This window comes from Phyllostomus discolor, chromosome 13 (assembly GCF_004126475.2).
Source record: "Phyllostomus discolor isolate MPI-MPIP mPhyDis1 chromosome 13, mPhyDis1.pri.v3, whole genome shotgun sequence".
NCBI lineage: Eukaryota > Metazoa > Chordata > Mammalia > Chiroptera > Phyllostomidae > Phyllostomus > Phyllostomus discolor.
The window spans coordinates 49,508,903-49,527,476 of record NC_040915.2 but is presented as its reverse complement, the minus strand read 5'-3'; the positions used below and the strand labels follow the sequence as shown (position 1 = coordinate 49,527,476).

Below are 18,574 nucleotides of genomic sequence, written 5' to 3'. Positions count from 1 at the left end.
TTTTAGGTTCACAGCAAAGCTGAGCAGAAAGGACAGAGGTTTCCCGTAGGCCTCCTGCCTCCAGGCGCACGCCGCCTCCCGCAGGTGGACATCCTGCCCCAAAGTGGCCCATTCGTTACAGCCAACGAACCTGCGTTAACACGCCACAGCCACCCCCCGTCCTGAGCCCCGTTCACTGACTCGGGTTCACTCGGTGGCGTGCATTCTGCACGTCCTATGGGTTTCGGTGAAGATCTGCGTCTGCCATCCCAGTATCACACGGATCGGTGTCTGCCCTGCGAGTCCTCTGCCCCGCCTGTGTGGGGTTCAGTTTTCATCACGCACAGTGTTACTGGTGTCGCTGTGTCATGGAAACGCCTGTGGTTTTAGTTTAGAGCCCGTCACTGCAATGGGGCACACACTTACACCTCCTGTGTGTGTGTGTGTTTTTAGCGAAGATACCGTAACTGTTTGCTGAGAGAGGGGAAGTGCCAGGGTCAGAAAAGGCAGGGCATTTGTGTCAATTATTTCTAAAACCTGGGCCTTGGCGAGAAGGCCGCACTCAGAAGCACACAAGATAAGGTGACGTCTCCTTCCAGCAGGGAAGGTATTGACCAGTCCTACCAGCTCCTGCGAGACTCGCTGGACCTGTACCTGGCGATGTACCCGGACCAGGTGCAGCTGCTGCTCCTCCAGGCCAGGCTCTACTTCCACCTGGGAATCTGGCCAGAGAAGGTAATTATTCACCTTTGACACTCTGCGCTTACCTTAGAGAGGGAACACGTAGCTTGAAGGGCGGCTCTTTACTTAATGTAAAGGTTTACCTTCACGTTAATGTGGGGGAAACACCAATCTGTTCAGAGTCTCCCTGTCTTGACCCATCATTCAAAGATTTGTCTGTCTCCTTTCACTGTGGTTTTTTTAAAAAAACAAACTGGTTCTACTGCCGGGAGTTGCCCATTCTCTCTGTGGTCAGTGCCTTCGATGTCCAGGACCGTGGGGCCTCTGGCCTGCCAGTCGCCTCCTGGTGCCCCCGAGGGGTGTCTCCCCCGAGTCACCCTGACTGAGCAAGGGGAGGCGGACCTGCAGTGCTCAGCCCCCAGCTGTGCCACCAGCAGCTGCACTGGCCGCGTAGGAGCAGCCCCGTTGGACCTTGGACGTAGGGAGGTTGGTCTTAGACTTGTGCGCGTCCAGCTGCCCGACTAGTTCAGGACCGGCTGTGGCTCTGGGAAGCTGTGGGGTTTGGCACTGTCCCGCACGGCTTTCTGTTTCCTCACGCCCGGCCCGTGGCCAGCCGCCAGCAGTCTCAGAGGCTGCGGCGGGTCTCCGGCAGGCTATGGGCGTGGCCGGGTTCAAGGCCCATCTCGTGTCCCAGAGCAGCCGCAGCTGCGCCCTTGGCCTGGCTTTTCCAGGGGAAAGAAACATTGTAGCGCTCCATCTTGTTTGTTCAGAACAGTCTAGGGGGAGGACCAAACTCTGAGTGGGGGCCGTCTTTCTTGACCAAGTAAATCATCCAAACAACTCAACATTGCTGAGGTTTAAGTTGTCTCAGTTACAACTTCAAAGATCTAAAATAATTCTGAGAAAGGGGCCATCAGCAGGAAGGTCTCTAGACTCCTGCCGTAAGAACAGATGGCATCGGTGGCCCAGGGCGCAGAGGGCACGTGGTGCGGTCGGAGGGTTAGGGGAAGTCTAGCCCCCCCCCCCCAAGTTACCGCCCACTTCCCAGAGCCTAAGGAAGTGCTGTCGTCCAGGCTTTGATGTCTCATTTTATTTTGTCATTGTATTTATTTGTGACGCTAGGATGTGCATAGTTCTGTCACTTATTGCTTTAGGTAAGGAATTTCATGGTAACTTGTAAAATGCAGATGTCCTTTTAAAGCAGGACTCTTGATAAATAAACTCTGTCCTTCAGTTACACGGCAGCCCTGGAAGGGCTGAGGGGCCTCCGCTCTCCCGGGGGGCGTCTGCAGGAGCTCTGGCTTCACCGCAGTGCCGCCACCGCGCAGTGCTCGCCCGCTGCTTCCCGGCAGTCACCTCGGCGTCCCGTCCTCGGGGTGGGCACGGCTGCCCTCCCGCGCGGCAGACGCCGCTCCCTAGAACAGGTTCCAGATCTGTCGCTACCCAGGACATCGGTCCTCACGGTGACCGATAGTTTGCTGCTGGCAGAGGCGCTCCCCCCAGCCAGCGGCCTGGAGGGAAAGGCGGCTCATCCCCGGTGAATCGGGGGCTCCCCCTCGTAAACCTGGACTCCAGCCGGGGGGCCGACACCGAGCCGGCGGAGGGAAACTGCGGAGCTCCCCAGAGGAGGGGTCGGGGGTGCTACGGCCGGTAGAAAGTGCTCCTCTGCGGAGAGAACGTGCGAGGTGGGCGGTGAAGCCACTTCAGAGGGCAGCAGAGCGGGCCGCTGCAGCGAGCCGGGCCGGCGTGCACGCGGCACGAGGGCGGAGAGTGCAGTGTGTGCAGACGAGGCCGGCTTCACAGGGGCCCTTACACGGCTGCATGTGCACGTGCGTGTAGGTGTCGTGTGTGGGAGACGTTTCTCAGGACGTGAGGTCAGTTTGTGGAGGACTTGGGATCCCCTTGGCCTTGTTAGGTAAAAGGGAAACATTCCTAAACTAGGAAGACCGGAAGGGCGACCTGTTTTCGACTCGTTTTCTGTGGAATGCAGCTGGGAAGAGCAGCACACAGGTCCTCCTGGTCACCGTGTTGCAGTCCCCCAGGGGGTCGTGGCTGTGACGGAAGGGGAGAGTGTAGGGCGGCCAGATGTTAAAGCTGCCAATGCTGATGGAACATCGCCTGCCAGCCGTGGGGTGCATATTGTTTAGGTGACGAGGGTGTCCCCCAGTTTCCCAAGGCAAGCCTGTTGTGCTCTGGCCCCACTTTCCTGCATTTTCGGGGATCGCTAAACTTGCCTGTACTCGATGATCTCTCCAGCTCCCTGATCCTGCTCCCTGCTGTCTGCATGGAGCACACCCAGGTCCCTCTCCTCTTCCGGGAAAACAGAAAGCACTCCCACGACAGCCCTGGCGGCACCTCCCCGAGGCTGCCTCCTTATCTCCCTCCTCCCCTGCACAGCCAGACTGTGCTTGCTGGCCACCCCGGCCCAGCCGGCCCCCTGCCTCGCCTCCCACGCACTCCCCAGAAGATGGGGGGGTCTGTTCCCACCCCCCCTCCCTGGAAGGAACTGCGCTTGCCAGGGAAGCAGTGACCCCTTTTTGATAAATCATTCTTTATGTTGCCAAATCCAGCAGATACTTGTTTTCCTTATCTTCAGTGATCGCCAGGGCCACCCCCACCCCGCCCCGCAGTACACACTGTCCCTTCTGCTCTGGTTCTCGGTTCTCAGGCCCTTGCTGGTTTCTAGCCTTCTTTTCATGCTGCACTCCCCCCAGGTCATCTCATCCGCTCTTCTTGCTTCAGCCCCCATCTGCAGGCTGACAGCTCCGGGTCTCTGATGTCCTGCTTGGACCCTGGGCTCCAGACCAGCGTGCCCAGCTGTCCCCTCCACGTCCGTCCTGGGCTCTGTCTCCCAGAGGACTGTCCGGGCCTCCTGCGGGCTCTCCTTCCTCTGCGCGTAGACCCGTGGCCCCGTCTTACACGCCGCAGCCAGAGTGATCTCAACAAAGTGTCAGCTGTGCCCCTTCTCTGCCCAGGACGCTCCGGGTGGCCCCGCTGTCGTGGAGATCAGGAGATCAGGCTCCTCCTCTCAGTATGGCCTGCTAGGGCCTTGGTGGCCGGCTGGCCCTGCCAGCGCTCTCGTCCGTCACAGTGGCCCCTTGTGTCCTCTGCTGCCGTGGCCATCTCCTCTCTCCATCTCCTCTCTCCATCTCTGTTCTTTGCATCAGTCCTTGGCACGTGTCGTGTCCCTGCCTGGGACCTTTGCTCTGCCTCTCAGCTCCAGCTGCCAGCTCGCTTCTGCCTCTGATGCCCCTTCCCGGGCCCTTCGCGTGGGGCCAGCCCCACTGCCCTCTCACAGAGCTACCGTGAATGTGCCGCAGCTGCTCCATGAGGGGCCGCCCGCCTCTTCCTGCAGCCGCCCCCCTGCTCTCAGCCCAGTTCCCGCCATGCGGCAGGTGCCGGGCAGTGTTATTGGAGTGAGTGAGGAGTGACTGGTCTCCATCAGCTGTAAATACGGGAGAAGGCTCAGAGAGGATATCCGGGTTTCCCAGCAGGGGTCTGGCCACGGGAAGGGTGGGCATTTGGAGAGCAGGCCTGTTTTGGGCTGGGGGAGGGTGTTCCGGGGGGGTATGTTGGATGTGATGGGGCTGGAGCCACAACTGCTGCCCTAGAGCATCTAGGGGCTACAGCATCGGGGTCTGGTATCGGAAGCCCCAAAAGCAGAAGACCCCACAGACAGTGGACTTGGGAGGGTGGGGCCCAGAGCTTCCCAGAGACCCTGGGGAACCTGCAGTTAGGGGACAGCGAGGCCAGCACACTGCGGCCTGGTGGCCCGAAGCATCCTGGTTTAGGAATATAAGTTTGTTTGCACACAGCCACGCCCATTCACTCACTGGGCTCTGGCCACCTGCCAGCTGCAGCAGCCAGAGAAGAGCCGTGGAGTCAGAGACCGAGTGGCCCACACAGCCTGAAACGCTTCCTCCCTGGGCCTTTACAAAAAGCGTTTGCCGGCCGTGAGTGGTAGGCCTCCTCTTTCAGGACCTCTGCCCCATGGGTCGTAGGCTCCAGATCCGAGGCGCAGACACTGGTCTGGACACCGCACGGTGCCCAGCTGTCCGCACTGGCCTTCGGGCACATGCCAGGCCCAGACCACCAGGTCGTCCCGTTTCTGCCCTCCCTTCAGCCGCCACCCACGCATCAGGGGAAGGAGGAGGGGTTGCCTCTGAGCCTCCTCCCCCGCTCTGACGCTCAGAGTTGGAGGATTCCTTTGTGTGCTGAAGACTCCAAGTTAGGTCTGTTCCCTGCTCTGGTGGGAGGGGCCGCTGGGAAGGGAGGGCCCCTTGTCTAGAGCGCAGCAGCAGCGGTCTCGTCAGCCGTAACTGGTTGGAGGAGCTGCAGAGGGGGACACGAGGAACGCATTACGCAAGCCCAGTAAATAGAAGCTTACTGTTAAGTCCCGTGCTGTTCACTACAAGAGATAAAGGTCGTTAGTGTCTCCAAGTTAAAAGTTCTCTTGGGGGGGACGGGGGAGGGATTGGCTGTCAGCTGACAGTGGTTGAAGCGGGGTTTGAGGTACAACAGATCGTACCATCTGCCCATTTGTGTGTGTTTGAAATTTCCCATAACCATTAGTTAAAATACCCTACTCTCGCTTTGGACCAATGGCGGTGGGCTGGGTCACTCCAGGTCCTCATAGCCTGTGGCCTGTCTTCACCAAGCCTGGTTCCCCTCCTGTCCGTCTGTCTGGCTGTGACCGCTGCGCACGCACCTCGGGTTGGGAGGGTGAGCCGGCTGTGTGGAGTGGCGGGTCTGGCACAGTGACGGGGGAGAAACAGGTGCTCGGGAAAGACTGAGACCCGCCAGCCTCAGTCTGGAGGGCAAGGTGGGGTGTTCAGTAGTTTTCACGATGCTTGGACAGGATCGTAATGTGTCAGGAAATGGGGCCTTTACTGATCGCCACTTGAGAAGCGAATGAACGAGTCCAGAGGTGAAGACCGCAGGTTTGACAGATCTGGAGCCAGGATTTGGGCGGCTGTGTCTTGGGACTCAGCAGTAGGGAAAGTCCTGTCTGCATGGGAGGAACGTGCCCGAGACGCTCTGCTAACGGCTGTACTTGTGTGTGTGTGTGTGTGTGTGTGCACGCGCGCGTGTGCACCTGTGTGCGGGCGTTACCTTCGTCAGAATTTGGGTTGTCCCTGGAGGCCCCAGGGTACAGTAGAAAGAACGCAGCCTCGGCCTCTGCCTCGACCAGCTAGTCATTCAGGTCCCGTATGGACGTGGGTTCTCCTTGCCCGCTTGAGTGTGAAATGCCATCGTGAGTGAAATACGGGAAATGACCGGTGGGCCTTCAGAACCCTGCTACCCACGCCTTTGCCCTTCAAGTGTAGCATCAGAAACGAATCAGTGTCCTTTGGGGGACCTCTCTGGGACCCGCCCAGCCCCTGGGGCCCTGGGGCAGCTCCGTCGGGCATCCTCCTGACGGAAGCAGCTGAGCATTTATTTTTCCAACCAGTTCCGGAGCGCAGGCAGGTGAAAGTGGTTTCCCCTCTGTGCATAAACGGGGGGAAGCCCACACTGACCAAGAGCGTAGGACCCTTTGAAAGGCCCCCCCCGGTCCAGACGCATGCGCCTGCAAGGGGTGGACGCTCCGTACCCAGGCTGACTGCAGCCCACCGTGTTCCTAATGCTCCCTCGCCTTCACGCGGGCCGGTGTGGGTGTCTGGGGCCGGTGCCCATGTGAGAAGGGAGCGCACTGGCTGGGGAGGGTCCCGTGGGTCTCAGGGACCGAGGCCGAGTCCTCAGGGCCTCGCCTTGCTGCCCCTCGTCAGGCTAGCTTAGGTAGGGCTGTACCCAACGCAGGAAAAAGGAAAAGGCCTTGCTAAAAATATTATCACCTAGTCTTTCTGTCTTGTCTTGAAGGTGCTTGACATCCTCCAGCACATTCAGACCCTGGACCCCGGGCAGCACGGGGCGGTGGGTTACCTGGTGCAGCACACCCTAGAGCACATTGAGCGCAAGAAGGAGGAGGTGGGCGTGGAGGTGAAGCTCCGCTCCCACGAGAAGCACAGGGATGTCTGCTACTCCATTGGGCTCATTATGAAACACAAGAGGTGAGTGCCCCGCGGTGTCCACCCACGCATGGCCGAAGAGGACACCGAGGGCTGGGGAGCGGCAGTCGGGACGTGCTGGAAGGGGACCCGGCTGCATGCAGTGACCACCTCGGTCCCGCTCAAGAAGGCCCGCAAGCTGAACCGCGTCTTTAACTTATTTCTGTGCTTCAGGAGGGACTTGCTCTCCTGGCTGTGGGGCGTGCAGGGCGGGGGGAGGGGTCCTCTGATGCTTCAGTGGCCTTCAGATGTCCACCGAGAGGGTGGCAGCGGCCACAAGTGGAACTGTCCTCTCCTGTCTTCGTTGTTCTTCACCTCTTCTGTTCATCTCGCTCTCCCCGAATTTAAGTTGGGGGTCGCAGGGTGCACATGTGGTCCAGAATTAAACTGTGTCCAAAGGGATGGCCGCATTTCTGTCCCACCACCTGCTGGGAGCTGACAGTGCCTCCTCTCACCAGCATGGGCTGTCGCCAGGCCTCCGGACACGCGCGGTGCACGAAATGGCGGGCGGCATGTCCCTGCGGCCTTGGTCCGCGCTCCCCGGTGGCCGCACAGGTGGAGGTTCTCTCCACGGGGTTACGGCCGTTCACGTTTCCTTTCGTTAAGTGTCTAGGGAGTGTTCTGCTTCTGATCTGCAGCCCTTCTTTTTCTGCATACCTACTCTCTGTGTGCACATGAATTCCAAATACCCCTTTCCAGGTTTTGGTTTGTGTTTTCATTCTTGTGTTGCATTCTGTTTTTTATTTACAATGGACATGTCGAGCGTCTGAGAGTAAGAGCTGAGTATACCGAACCAGGTGACGTTCCCCTGTCGGCCCCAGTGGCCACCATGACAGGGTCCGTCTTCACTGTCCCCTCCCCACCCGCCCTTGCCTTCCTCCTCCCTCAAAGAGAGTCCCCGGTGTCATTCCTCCCGTAGCTGTTTCACAGTGCGTCTCTCCAAGGTAAGGGCCCTCTCTGTCGTTCAAAGTCCATTTCCCGTCCCACTGCCATAACTACGAAAAGGTGGATGATCCCTTACCAGACAGGGAGCTGGGTAGGTAGCTGGTCTCTGTGAACCAGGGTCCTTCAGTGCTGTCCGCCGGCCCGTCTCGTCCTCCGTGGGCCGTCTCGTCAGCACTGGAGAAGTCGCTCACCGCCCCGCGTCATGGAGATAGCTCGCAAGTTCTCCGTTTTACACCTGGGTCTCTCCGTTAACCGCTGGGGGCCAGTCTGGTGCCGTCGTCAGGCCTGGGTTTCGGTACCTTTCCCATTTGGTAACCCATTGTCCCATCACTCGCTCTCAGAAAGTTTGTTTTTTTTCCCCAACGGAAGTGCTGGGTTGATAGTAAGAGGGGTTTATAAAGAGGGGTGGGGTGCCCCAAACAAGGACTCAACGTGGAATAAAAGCAGGTAGATTTGTAGGGATGGGAGCTGAAGGGAAGCCGAGCCGCCGTCCGTACACCTCACGGGGGCCGGGGCCCCGGGCACTGACGGGCCGTTGCTCTCGCGTTGACCAGGTACGGCTACAACTGCGTGATCTACGGCTGGGACCCCACCTGCATGATGGGACACGAGTGGATCCGCAACATGAATGTCCACAGCCTGCCCCACGGCCATCACCAGCCTTTCTACAATGTTCTGGTGGAGGACGGTTCCTGCAGATACGCAGCCCAGGGTGAGTGGCTGGCTCTCGCCAGCGCGTCCACTTCAGCTCTCAGACACTGTGGGCCTCGCTGCCAGTGTCCCAGGGCTGTCCTCCCGAGGGCCGCTATTCAGCCAGTAAACACGGGTGGTGTGCTGTGGCACGGCCATGCCACCGGTTAAATAGTGAGGGTCCTCAAAGTCTCCCGCCCTTCACCACCACAGCTGGGTGGTATGGTGCTGCTGGTGATCTCTGTTCTGATTGGGCATTGCCCTTGCCATTCAAATCCCCAGTGCCTGCTTCCCAGGCGCTGCCATTGGCCCCCTCCAGGTAAGGAGGGCCTGCTTGAACTGGAGGGCACTGACTGGACACTACTGGGGTAGCCGCCCTAGCACCCTCTGGCCCCCGAGACTGGCAGCCTTCTCTGGAACTGCAGTCCGTGGTGCGGGCCCGGACAGCCCAGCAGCCCGGGTGTCCCCCTTTTCTTTCTTCCTCCACTTAGTAGGGCGGATGCATTCCGTGCCCGCCTGTGGAGGCAGTCCCAGCGCTCATTTCAGTAATGACACCGGTGCTGATACCGTGCTGCTCTGTGGCAGGCAGAGTTCTAATGTCCGTTCACCCCGTTTGAAAACACTCGCTTTCTCTATCGCCCCCGCCATCCCCGTGCACCCCACAAGGAAGCTGAGGCAGGCAGGGCTGTCTAAGCTCTAACTCACAGAGTGTGCACCTGAGCCCGGCAGCCCGGCGGAGCCTCGTCCCCGGCCGTCGTGCCGCGCCGCCTCGCGCCCCCCAGACACACGTGCGACCGAGTCAGAGCGACGTTCCGGTCCAGGCACTCGTGTGAGTGTTAGACATGGGAGCGTCTCAGAAGTTTCACATCGGTGGTTAGTCCACCAGAAACTGAGAGATGGCCCCGGGCAGTGAGGGCAGTTCTGTGTACTGAGACCACGGGTCGCGTCGGCCTCTGTCAGTGTGGCGAGGAGGCTCTAAGGGGGGCTGCCGTGTGCCTCGTGTCAGACCGAGGCGCTGACAGCGGTTTTATTTACCTTTCCAAGCTGTGACGGAAAGTCATCCAAACGGTTTCTAAACGTCAACACGGTGTGAAAGTTCCTCAGTGGCCTGTGGGCCCTCTGTGCCCCCCACTCACCCCGCGGTGATCATTTCACGCCGCCTGTCACAGAGCGCATCCGGGGACGAAGGGCCTGTCCCGTGGCCAGGTGGCGGGCCCGCGTCTGGCCTCACCGCATGCAAACTGCCCCATTACGTAGGGCGGCTCTCAGGACTTTCAGTATTTGATACTTGAGTTTCTAGAAACATCTGCGTTAACTTGAAAATGGGCTAACTGATATTTGGCCTCTTGTGTCCTGAACTTTTCATCATCTCAAGAATTCATTTCTGCCTGCGTTCTACATAAGCCGGCCAGGTCTGGAGTCACGATAGTGCAGTGACTTCGTGAGGAGGTTTGACACCTGGCTGTCGGTTGCACATCCCTTACGTCTGGGATTGGACGATGTGGCCGGGGGTGATGTTAGTGCGTTGCCTTTTCAAAGTTTAAATTCCGAGGCTTTTAGAAAAGTCTTAACTTCCCAGCTGCACCCCAGGGCAGCCATCCACTTTTTTTGGGCGGAGACCCCGTCAGCCCTGGGCAGGGTTTCCTGGGCGTGGGTCACCTGTCAGCTGGCTGCTGGGCTGTGGGGCTGCAGAGATGGAGGGGAGCCCCATCACAGGCTCCCCTGGAAGGGCCTGGCCTGACAGGTGGCACCCCTCAGGGCTCTGTCGCTCTGTGGCACTCCCCGGTCATCCCCTTCCTCTACGGCCTCGGTACCTGTTGACACAGAAGCCGGCTACTGTCACTCGTGTGTGTGAGAGAACCTTACTTGCGTGCCCGGCTCTTCTCGAGGCCCACGCCCGCCTCTCCCAAGCCCCCAGCACCTGCGGTCAGGCTGGCCCAGGGGCTCCGTGTTCCCGATGCTCGCCCCGCCCTGTGGGCTCCCGCTGGCCTCCGCTGCGCGTCTGCCCTGGTCTGAGTCAGGACCCGCCAGGGCTCCCGCGCGCGCTTCCCGGTTCCGTCTCCAGTCTCTCCCAGGGAGAGCAGAGACAAACAGGTTCTCATTCCTCATGTTATTTTCTCCTCTTTTTTCTCTTTTTCACGAGACTTGGGCATTTGGGAGAGGCCAGGCCGGTCCCCCTGTTGACTGTCGAGCTGAGCTCTCGGGCCAAGTCCCACTGTGCGCTCGCCGGTGTGTTCTCTGGAAGCCGGGAGCTTGGTGCAAGGCTTGGGTGGATTGGGTCCATGTTTTTGGCCAAAATACTTATCCTCAGATGCCCTGTGTGCTGCTCCACGTCTCACTGCTAGGGAGGCGGATTTGGGTCACCCGGCCGAGACCATGACTCACCATAAGGGACTGTCTTCCCTGTGTGGTTAACGAGAAGCCTGTGAAGCCATCCTGTGTCCTAGCGTCTGTGTTCGCGTTCACACCTGTCGGTCCCCTCGCCCGGGTTACTGTGTGTGGATCGCAGACGGCCGCTTCTCCACCGCTGCGACCCCTCTGCTGCTGTGAGCCAGGGCTCCCCTCCCCGCCGCCTCCCCTCCCTCCCCAGCGCTGCCTCCTTCCTCTCCCCTCCCCTTCTCCCCTCCCTTCCCCTCCACTCCAGCCCTCCTTCCCCTCTCCTCCCACGGAGTCCTGTGTTTTTATTTAGTCAATGTGTTACAATCACTGTAAGCTATTATTTTTTTGTCCAAATTAACCCGTATTTAGCCGGTGGGAGACCTTGAGAGGCTAAATTTTTAAAACACCTATTTAAATTGTTTTTTACATTTTTGGGTTCACTTACTTGCATTCAATTATTTTGTTTTACAACTTTTTCTTGACCCAGATTTTCAGACTTGGGCTCCATGACCCTAGTAACCTGGGCAGAACGCAGTAATGAATCCTGCTCTTGTTACCAGTTCTCCAGAGTCGGAGAGTAGATCATGAACCATGTGCATCACGACATCTTCGAGTCATCGTATTCTGCACAATCGAGGGAATTTTCCAAACAGGGTGCTAGTGGTCACCCCAAATCCCAAGGAGGGATATGCAGCATCTGGCCTAGTGGTCATTTCGCACTAGGGGGCACAGTGCCTGTCCCAGCTCCCCTCCCCGACCTCGGTGCTGTGGCCTCTCGGTGCTGTGGCAAACCAGGGTGCTCTGAACTTTAGTCAGCTGCCCACTTGGAAGGTCAGGAATCCAACTGTGAGGCGAACGTCTGGTTTTCACACGTGTTTCGTGCGTGAAGCACCTCGTGGAATGCGTGGTACTTGTGCACCCTCACCCAGCGTTAGTTCCTGGCTCTGTCACTTGTCTGACAGCTCCAGACTCGGGTTCGCACCCTGCCCTCCACACACACGCTCAGCCACCGCAGTCTGCCCGTGCTGGCTCATGTGCGAGGCCCCTGCCTCGGGCCATGGGAGCGTAAGATAGGAACCCGTTTCGGAGAGTGGGTTGGTGCTCTCTCTTAAATTGTGAAAATCTCACGCGTCTTTCTCCCCTGACCTGGCAGTTCCATCCTCAGCCCTGCCCCGCCACCAGAGACACGCTCGCCCACGGGGCCTGCGGTCCCGTTGCCACAGAACAGTGCCATGCCCGAGGACTGGTACATCGGGGTCTACCCGGACTGTGGCACACTAAGCTTGAGTTAAGTAGACCAGTTGCAGGTAAACACTTATGGTGTGTTTTATATAAACAAACAAAACCAAAACAATACCTGGCTTTCTTCGAGTGCAGTTACGTGTAGATCGTGTCTGTGTGTTCGTAGAGGACAGGAGAGACCCACTCACACTGACAGCGGTTTCCTCCCTGGGGCGGAGGGGACCAGGACAGGACAGCTGCCCCCAGGGAGTGTTTCCGTAGTTTTCCTTTCCGGGGGTGTGTCCGTGTATTTTGGGGTAGCTTGCAAATTTAAAGTTAAACAAGCAGACACATTTATCCGAAAATTTCAAGGGAGTCGAAAGACTCCTCAGGGTGTTTCCAGGACGTGTGAGTAGTCCCTGTTGAATGTTTTGCTCAGTTACATTTGTAACACTTAGCTTTCTCATTCCTGGTCTAGTAAATATTTCAGAAATGCTGCTTAGTAGGGTGAGATTTATTTTCCCCTCATAATACATAGTTACCAACTTCACTACCTTGTTTTCTCCTCTAAAAAGTTTTTAAAATTAATACCGTTTTCCTGTTTGGCTAGGGGCCCAGGTGGGTGGGCGCGCTGGGGTCAGTGCATGTTCTGCTATGGGAGCAGGGAGCCACTGTCCTCCCCTCCCCCCCTCTGCACTTGGCTTCTCCGCCTTCTGTCTGCGCTTCTGGTGCTTCTTGTTTTGGGCCCATGGTTAAGATTCTGGGCAGCCGCTGCCCGCTGTGTTGTCCTTACAGGTTCGTGACTGTAGCCTGGCTTTGACCTTCCTGCCCTCCTCTCAGCTCTCAGACACTAGGCATTGGCCAGCACCGAGCTGCTCCTGAGTGTACACAGAGAGGAAGGAAGAGAGGGGAGAGAGAAAAGGTGCACGGCTGACCTTCTTCAGAACAGGGCTCTCCACACTTTGCTGGGGTGGAGAGTGGGGTCCATGCCGGGGGCTCACGTTAGTAGACAAGAAGGATGCAGGCACGAGACTGGTCACCAGATACGGTGGGGGCTTTAGAAGCTACACCACTGGCGAGAACGAGCTGGCTGGGACGCCCTGGTCTGCAGGTCTGTGTTAGAGCAAGTCGGAGGGACCAGGTGAGTCTCCGGTGCGCGCACCCCCGAGAGGCCGCTGGAGCCAGACCCCCTGCTCCGAGAGTAGGAAGGTGCTTCTCTCTGGTGTGGAGCTGCTGGGGGCCCCCGGCCACCATCGCTCCGCCCTGACTCCCGCTTGCTGCCTTTTTCCTGTCAGCTCTTCCACGTTCCATAAACATGTCATCCTCTTTCTTCCACCTCAGACCGTTGCTAGGAAGGTCTCTGGATAAAAGATGCTGCAGCAAAGTCCCTGTTAATGAGAATGTGCCTCTTTATCAACAGAAAACTTGGAATATAACGTGGAGCCTCAAGAAATCTCGCACCCCGACGTCGGACGCTATTTCTCAGAGTTCACGGGCACTCACTACATCCCGAACGCAGAGCTAGAGCTCCGGTACCCGGAGGACCTGGAGTCGGTCTACGAGACGGTGCAGAATATTTACAGTGCCAAGAAAGAGAACGCAGAGTAAAATCTGAGAGAGGACATTGCACCTTTGCTGCTGCTATCTTCCAAGAGAACAGGATTCTAGAAGTCTCACGGATCCCTCTGGATTCGTTCCCCAAGAAACCCACTTAGCCAGGGGTGCCGGTGCCCCCCTATGTCTAGGTAGCCTGTGCTCTCCTCCAGCTGCAAAGGCAATGTCGCTCTGCACCTGCACCCTGAGTCCGTCTGGAAGGCCCCACATTCAGTGGCATGGCTTGTACGCGTGTCCTGTGGTGACAGCGCGTGACAGTCTGCCTTCACGAGGTCTCACAGTCGACACTCTTGTAACCTCCTTTTTGACTCACTTTCCGTTCTGTCGCACGTCCGTCTCAGAACACTGTGTTTGCTGGGCAGACGGGTTATGGGTTTGCAGTAGTTCCTCTTCTGGCCACTCTGCGGGGCACGCTCAGCCCCGAGGAAGGGCTCTCGCTTTGTCTTGGCACCCCGAGTATAGTCGCTTTTCGGAGGTGAAGCTAGGTGATCTTGGAGATTAACAAACTAGTGGTAATCAGAATCATTTGCTTTTATTTTTTCTCTGTGAAACAGATTTGAAGCATTTATCTTTTTCTGTATTTGAATTAGGAGAGTAACAGTTTTCCCTCTTGGATGTATGCCTCTATCTCTATGAATCATTAGTTTTCCATTTTATTACATGAAATTCTTTGAGAAAATGTATAATGGCCTTGGTGATGGGTTTTTCTATGTTCATCTATTATGCCTCCCTTTAAAATAAGTACTTTTTAAGAAAATTTTTAACTATTCAGTATCATAAGTAGACTTAAATCGGTGATGGGTTCTCTTTACAGTAGGAGGTACAATCTGATGTTAAAATGTATGCTTTTAGAAATTTTCCTGCGCAGTCTCCAAAGACCCAAAAACGAGATTTCGCTTTTTTAAGCAGGAAAAAAAAATAATGAACTTTAAAAATGAAAAAAAAAAAAAAAAGAAAAGAGGAGGCTTCACGCCCCCACGACTCACCGCCAAACCTTTTTGAATGTGTTAGGGTAGAAATACATGAACCGTCTTTCAGTTGAAGAGTCTTTGGTCCGTGGGCAAGGAAACAGGTGGAACCTGCGCTCTCAAGTCGCCACGGCTGCAAAGCCGTCAGCACGCAGCCATTCTCGGCCCCACAGGGCCGCCCCACTTCCTACTCAGACCGCAGTGGCTTCTCTTCTGTGCTCTTAGTAACGGTGTGGAAGGTCCCGAGTCCATGCAGCCACTCCGGCCAGCCAGGTCTGCAGCCAGACGACCCGGTGGGCCTGGAGTCAGGGCCTCCGAACTCCCTCTCCCAGTTGGAAAGAACCCAGTCGATCTAGCGAGTGGGGCCCCAGGAGACGGTGATCCAGCCGCCCCTCACTGCCGATGTTCGTTTGCATGCAGTGTGTCCACACCCCGTCTGACGACTGCCTCCTGTTGATTCTGTTAGAAACCCAAGGATGACAGAGATTTGGGGGCCGCAGTGGGCACTTGATAGCAGTCGACAACTGAGTTAAGCAGTCATTGGCGAGAGAGGGAGATTCGACCAGCCAGTTTCCTCCACCTGAACTCTCTGTCGTCCAGTGTCCATGTCCCCCGTCAAATCTAGACAGTTTGGACTTGCCTTTGACACTGTGACCACTCACAGCGCCCGGCCCACCCAAGGCTGGGGCTTCACACTACTCTTGTTGGAAGGTGGAAAGTAGGAAGTGCGGAGCGAACGCTAGTGCGACGCAACACTAAGAAACCGTGCGGCATGCTGGGAATTGTGACGGTCGCATTTCGGGTGGGTTTCCTTTGTCCGCAGAGGGACGTCAAAGCCCAGAAAGATGGTTTCCCCTGTAAATATGTGTCTAGACTGTTCTTACATGTTATCTTGTGAATGCTTCTCTTGGCTCCAGGAGGCCTTGGGCACCTGTGTCAGCTGGTACTTGGGCACTTTATATTTTTCTAAAAATGTGTTTTGGAACCTGTACTCTAATAAATAGTAAGTTTCTTTTTAAAATTTTTCCAAAGTTTTCTCCACTTTAAAAAGCCCTGTTATAAAAGTAGAACTTTCGCAATGTTAAAATATTAAATATTTGGATGTAGTAACTTCTTTTCTCTTCCAACGAATGCCAAGATTTCCTTTTGTACCATGTTAGCGAGTGGGACTCCGCTGGAGAGGCCGCGGAAACGGCCCCGTCTCCTTGCGGAACAGAAAGACCCACCGCGACAAGCAGCAGAATGTCTCTCACTTCTCTTCTGATCAAAATATGCAAAAGTTGGCCCTGCTGAAATTTTTCTTAACATTGGTGAGCGCACAGGGTATCTTTCATCTGTGATTTTCCTGCCAAACGCGAAATTTTTTAAGCTCGCTAGTAATCTTGAGAGTATCTGCTTATAAAGCAAAGACTTCTTCAGCTTTTCGATTATGTCAAAGCCTGCGTTTGTGAAACGAGAACGGCAGAGGCTCCGAGGGAAGCCCCGGAGTGTGGTGGGCGTCGCCCTGACATCTGCGCGCCCTGCAGCCCGTCCGGAACGTCCCGCGGAGCCCCCTCCTTCCTGCTGTCGCTGCGTGCTGTGCGGACAGGGCAGGTGGCGGGCCGTACCGTCACCAGTCTCCTGCGCCGCAGCGTTCCTAGCGGCCTGTGACGAGCTGTCGGGCCACGTGACTGTTCAGGTGCGTGTGGTGCATCCCATCTTCCTGACGTCATCGACCCTGGGACGCCCCTCCCACGCACGCACGCACGCGGCGTCCCTGGGCCCAGCGCGTGCCGGCCGCCTTCGGGAGGCACCGTCTCGGTGAGAGGCCAGCCAGCCCACCAGCCACGCCCGACTCGAGTCCACCTCCGCGTCAGCCCCGTGGGGCGCAGCGTCGCGTCTGAGAGTGCTATCCATCCGCTCGGACTGTGCAAGGCCGCCTTTATGCCGTCTCTCTGCCTGAACCTACTGTAGATCTCCACTGTAAGTGCATTCACCCCGCAGAATTGTTTGACCGCAAAAACCCCGCGCCGAACGCTGTCGCGCAATCAGCTTAACGTTTTCCCACATCTACTTAACGCCTCGTCTTAATTTTAAAGCGTCCGATGTCTCGGTCTTCCCTAATGTATCACGTCGAGTCGCGCGTCCCTGTGTTAGGCTGTCTCCTGCCACCATCATGTCCCTTTGCTGTGAAGGGAAATACTTTTTTCTCTTGCTTCTTACTCCAGATATGTGAAATTGAACCACCAGCAGCTTTTTCATTCAACAGTATCTTCAGTATCCCGTGACCGTGAAAATCGAGATGTCTGTCTTTTGTTCCTGGGAGGGGAGGGGAGACTGCCCACCGTGAGGGAGTGAGGGGTCAGCCCTGTGGCCGTGTATTTTTGGGGACGTTAGTAGCTGTATTGCATGTGTTACTTTGTACCGCTTGCTTGCTTTGAGCCAGGCACTGGCCAGACGTGGACGGCCCTCACAGCAGCTCTACAAGGCAGGGCCAGGTAGTGAATATTGGGACTGCACACAGTCTGTCACACACTCTTCTCTGTTTTTAAAAACACACAAAACTACAATCTGAGCCCGAGGGCTGCACAGAAGCAGGCCGAAGGTGGGAGGCGGCCCGCCAGCCGCCGTCTGCTATCTGCTGACCCCAGCCGGGGGCGGGGCCTGCCCGGCATCCCGCCCTCCCGATGGGGAGCTGCGCACTCTGCTCGTGCATAGGGGGGACCTGGCGTTCGACAGCCACACTACCGACTACCTCGCAATGTTTTTACCTTTCGCCTTGCAGCAACTTTACCTTCTAACCTTTCACTTCTGAAAACTTAGAATCAAGAGAAAAGGACATTCCTTTGGTGATTAAAATGTGCAATTATCGCATAAATGTATTATGGCCATTTAGCAATGACTGTATTAGGGTAATGCTAGTTCTGTAATAAATAGATCCCCCAAAAATACAATGGCTTGAACACGAGAGAACTTTCTTGCGGCGGTAACACCGGGTGGGGGAGTGGGTAGGCACAGCGGCCCTGGGGCAGTCATTTACGACTCTGGCTGGGAGGCGGCGGGAGGGGGACCCTGCTGTCTTCAGTGAGCAGCTTTCAGGAGCACCCTGGAGCCATCTCTGTCCAACCTGGGAGCGGGGGTGTTGAGCCTGGGGGCACGTGTGTGAGGGGGCCTTGTGAGCTGAGGCTACAGTGGCCTTTAGCACTTCCACTTGTATTCCCATGGGGAGGCCGGGGAGGAAGAAGGAGTCCATGGTGGGCAGCTGCTGCCCCTGATTCCTGGCCCGGGAGGGGCGGGGGAGGCGGGGGACAGTCTGTGTAACTCGGGCTGGCTCTGGCTACAAACACTGCCCCTGTCACTGGCTTCTGCCACAGTGTGGTGTCCAGGCAGTGGGGGCTCTCCTCACTGGTCGCTGCAACAGGTGGCGCGGGAGGGAAGGAGAGGAGGCTGGCCAGCGGCCTGTGTGCCCAGGAGGAAATGAAGTTTGGGCCTCCACCTTGTCCGCCTCCACTGTGTCTGCACCCACACGCCCAAACCCTTGGGCTCCTGCAGTGGCGAGGGGCCACTGGGGGGGGGGGGTGTCGTGAAGCCCCGAGCTGTGGGAGCGGCACGGGGGAGGGGTGGAGACGATGCTGTCTGGGAGACGTCCCTCCTCCACAGTGCCCCCACGCCCGGTCCTGCCCTCTGGGACACGTCTTCCCCAGTGACATCGCAGGTGGGTGTTGGGGTGCCCCTCCCTGGTGGCTGTGTAACTCACAGCCCCGTCCAGCCAGGTACGGGTTCTGGGGGCCAGTCTGGGACTTCACACAACAAGCTTGAGGTCCCCTGGTGATGATGCCCTTGGAAACTTGGCAGGCTGCTAACCCTTCTGTGTGTTATCAGTCGTCTGACTGATAGTCCAGACCTTCCCAGTCTACTGGATCCCCACCCCCGCCCGCCATCCCATGCCTCTCTCTCCCCCCTGCCCTCATGGTGGCCACCTTAGCCCGACGAGGCAGAGCCGAGTGAGTTCCCACCCCCACCCCTTACTGTGGGTGCACCCACGCCACGCGTTGCCTTTTTCAGCATCGG

The 18,574-nt window shown here is 57.2% G+C and overlaps 1 protein-coding gene across 4 annotated transcripts in view; it reads left to right on the top strand.

The window, feature by feature from the left end:
• FBXO21 (F-box protein 21) overlaps positions 1-17,446 on the top strand; it is a 34,439-nt gene extending 16,993 nt beyond the window's left edge. The window contains exons 9-12 of one of the 4 annotated variants that reach the window (XM_028527727.2): positions 579-714; positions 6,499-6,710; positions 8,207-8,364; positions 13,363-17,446. In XM_028527727.2, coding sequence (XP_028383528.1) covers positions 579-714; positions 6,499-6,710; positions 8,207-8,364; positions 13,363-13,550 — 694 coding nt within the window. In that variant the 3' untranslated portion in view covers positions 13,551-17,446. The remainder of the gene's footprint in view (positions 1-578; positions 715-6,498; positions 6,711-8,206; positions 8,365-13,362) is intronic. The other 3 variants (XM_028527729.2, XM_028527730.2, XM_028527728.2) reach the window with 3 other exon arrangements.
• Positions 17,447-18,574: the final 1,128 nt, after the last annotated feature.